Consider the following 3,130-nt stretch of genomic DNA (forward strand, 5'->3'; position numbering starts at 1 on the left):
AGTCCCATCACTTACAGCTTTCTGCCCTTTCTGCCCCCATACAGAGCATCACAAGCTGCCTGCACACCACAATATATTAACACAACCTGATATAACAGAATATATAAAGAAAATTACAATGCAGAAGACCATTAACATTAATACAGAATAACATTACCGTCACTGTTTCCATTTTCAACACATTTTTCAATTATTTCAGCATCCCGCTTTATATCGTTCACTGCTGGCCTTCCTACTCCGTCATTGAAGCAATACTTGAAGAGCTGTTGCTGTTTCGTAAACGTTTAATAAGTTCAAACAGCACACACATTTGTTGATAGGCCATAACAATGTATAGTAGTTTAGTTTAATTATAACAAAAGAGAAAAGCTACAAACTGCTATTAAAGCTGAAGGTACGTAACGGACACTGGGATTTCTGTTGTTCCAATGTGCAGAACTCGCAGTAGTAATCGAGAGTCGCTGGCGTGCACAAGGTTGGGTTTTGTTATTTAGTCCTGACAGTTAATCAAGTGACAGATAATCGAGTTTTACTGTAGATGAATAGATTTCTCTGTCACATTAAATGTACAAATTCCTTAACTCAAAGTTATTCAAACAGTTTCCATTAAACACTAAACATCACTCACCTGCTTTTCTTCTCTTTCCGTCTCCAGCTCGACCATTTCATGATTTTTATGTCCTGTCACCACACACATCATGCAGATACAGGAATCATCAGTTTTACAGAATATCTCCAGACTTTTCTGATGTTTCCCACAGAGTTTCTCCTTCAGATTTCTATCAGGATCAGCCAGCTTGTGGTGCTTCAGGGCGTCTCCTTCATAGTGAGGCCGCAGGTGAGTCTGACAGTAGGAGGCCATGCACGTGAGACAGGACTTCACCGCTCTGAACTTCTTACCAGTACAGAAGTCACACTCCACGTCTCCAGGGCTGGCATAATTCTGAGATGGAGGAGAACTGAGTGTCGTCTTCTTTAATTTTTTGATGACTTCATTCAGTAGATTATTTCTTTGCAAAGCAGGCCTCGTGGTGAACTTTTCTCTGCACTGAGGGCATCTGTTCTCTTGGCTGTGATCCCAGTAGTTTGTGAGGCACTTCAGACAGAAATTATGTCCACAGGTGATGGTGACGGGGTCAGTCAGGGTGTCCAGACACACCGAGCAGGTGAACTCGTCCTGAGATACAAACAGCTGGGCTTCAGCCATCGTCAGTCTGAGGAGAGGCAGGCAGAGAGAATCAGTCAGACAAACAAGGAAGTGACTTGTGAAGAAATGAAAGTGGAAGTTTTTCTGTGGTCAGTGAGGAAGAGGAGGAGGAGGAGATTTAAAGAGAAAGCTGAGAGCTCACAGAGAGAACATCTGAGGAGACACTGAGGGTGAACAGTTAATGTGAGACAGAAGCTCAGAGAGTGAAGACCACCAAGTGACAGAAGAGATGACCTGTCACAGGGGGTCTGCTAAAGTGTCATTCACGTCAGTATTTCTTATTCATTTATTAAACACTGAAGTCCACCTCAGACTCCATATTAGTCCTCTTTATTAAACAAATGATCCATCCCATAATAAGTTCTCGTCTCCTGCTTATCAATAATGAATATTTGTGTTTTTCTTTGTCCATGCCAGGAATTTATCAGATTATTCAGTAAATTCCCCAACTGAAGCGCACTCAGTTAAGAAACAGAATAATATGATACATTAATAAACACAAGGATAGTAGAAATATTAAAACATCTTAAAAACTGAAACAGGCAGACAGACAGACAGACAGACAGACAGGCAGACAGACAGGCAGACAGACAGACAGGCAGGCAGACAGACAGACAGACAGACACGTAACACACAGCAGGCGCTCGCCGCTCTCGGCTCCTTCTCAGTTTTTTAGATTTTCTTGGTTATTCAAGTCGTTTTATCTCAGGATTTGTGAGACTTAATCAAGTCTGTTGAACAGGCTCGTCTACTCCTGCACCCTACGATTAACACACACAGATCCTAGTCACACAATTGGGTATAAGTGATGCCCTGATGCCAGTCCCGCTGTAATAGCCCACCTCAGACTCATTCCATTTAAGTACATAAGAGTGACCCATCCAGCCTGTCACTTCTCAGTGCCCCACACTGGGACTCGCTGTCACCAGCACTAACAAATGTACAGATGTCTCTGAGACACGTAAAGGCTTGTATAACATTTGGTTTTATGCCAGTTACCAACTAAGGGGGTCTTACTTCTGCCGCCCTTGCTCTTCTGTAGCCAGCAGACACACCACATGCACTTCAGATCAGGTCATCTACCTCAACCTAAGCATATTCAGGCCTGACCAGTACTTGGATTGGAGACCATCTAGGAAAAGCTTGGGTGTCTGCTGGAAGAGGTGTTGGTGAGGTCAATAGGGGGTTTACCCGGTGGTCTGAATGTGGATCCCAATGACCCACTGCAGTGATGAGGACACTGTGCTGTATAAATGGTGCTGTCCTTCAGATGAGGTGTCAAACCGAAGTCCTGACTCTCTGTGGTTATTAAAGATCACTGTGTGTCCTCCATAAAGATGTCTTTGCTAAATTGCCCTCCAAGGCCTTGTCATTGTGTCCCCCTAATCCTCCCCTGTCTCTCATTAGCTAACTGTTTCTCTCACCACTTTACCTTCTAATAGCTCATGTGTGGTGAGCATACTGGCACAACAATGGCTGCCGTCACATCATCAGGTGGATGCTGCACATTAGCGGTGGTTGAAGTGGCTCCTCACTTACTGTGTAGAAGAGCTTTAAGTAGTGAGAACAGCACAATAAAAATATTAAGCATTATTATTAATATTATTCAAGTGCAGCCTCTCAGCATTGATAACACCCTGGGTAAGAAAGCAGCAACTTCCAACATCTGTTGCTCTAATATTTACTTCAGTCAATCAAGAAATTAAGACATGAAATAGAAATGTCAAAGGAATGTGTCATTTAATAATCTGGGATGAAATATACAGGGAGGAATATAAGTATTTGAACACCCTGCGATTTTGTAAGTTCTCCCTCTTAGAAATCATGGAGGGGTCTGAAGTTCACATTGTAGGTGCATTCCCACTGTGAGAGACAGAATGTAAAAAAAAAATATATATCAGGAAATCCCATTGTATGATTTGT

The 3,130-nt window shown here is 42.6% G+C and overlaps 1 protein-coding gene across 1 annotated transcript; it reads right to left on the bottom strand.

Annotated features, from left to right (window-relative positions):
• Positions 1-674: 674 nt before the first annotated feature.
• LOC120521635 (E3 ubiquitin/ISG15 ligase TRIM25-like) lies at positions 675-1,216 on the bottom strand. Its single transcript, XM_039743123.1, has 2 exons — positions 849-1,216; positions 675-681 (listed from the first exon to the last, which is right to left on the bottom strand). Exons 1-2 carry the CDS (start codon positions 1,205-1,207, stop codon positions 675-677), a joined length of 366 nt encoding a protein of 121 aa, XP_039599057.1. The 5' UTR covers positions 1,208-1,216.
• Positions 1,217-3,130: the final 1,914 nt, after the last annotated feature.

The sequence above is a fragment of the Polypterus senegalus genome, unplaced genomic scaffold (assembly GCF_016835505.1).
Source record: "Polypterus senegalus isolate Bchr_013 unplaced genomic scaffold, ASM1683550v1 scaffold_2047, whole genome shotgun sequence".
NCBI classification, from domain to species: Eukaryota; Metazoa; Chordata; class Cladistia; order Polypteriformes; family Polypteridae; genus Polypterus; species Polypterus senegalus.

Bases quoted from the DNA above. Each gene is read 5' to 3' on its own strand.
- LOC120521635 (XM_039743123.1), bottom strand. From the start codon at position 1,207: ATGGCTGAAGCCCAGCTGTTTGTATCTCAGGACGAGTTCACCTGCTCG.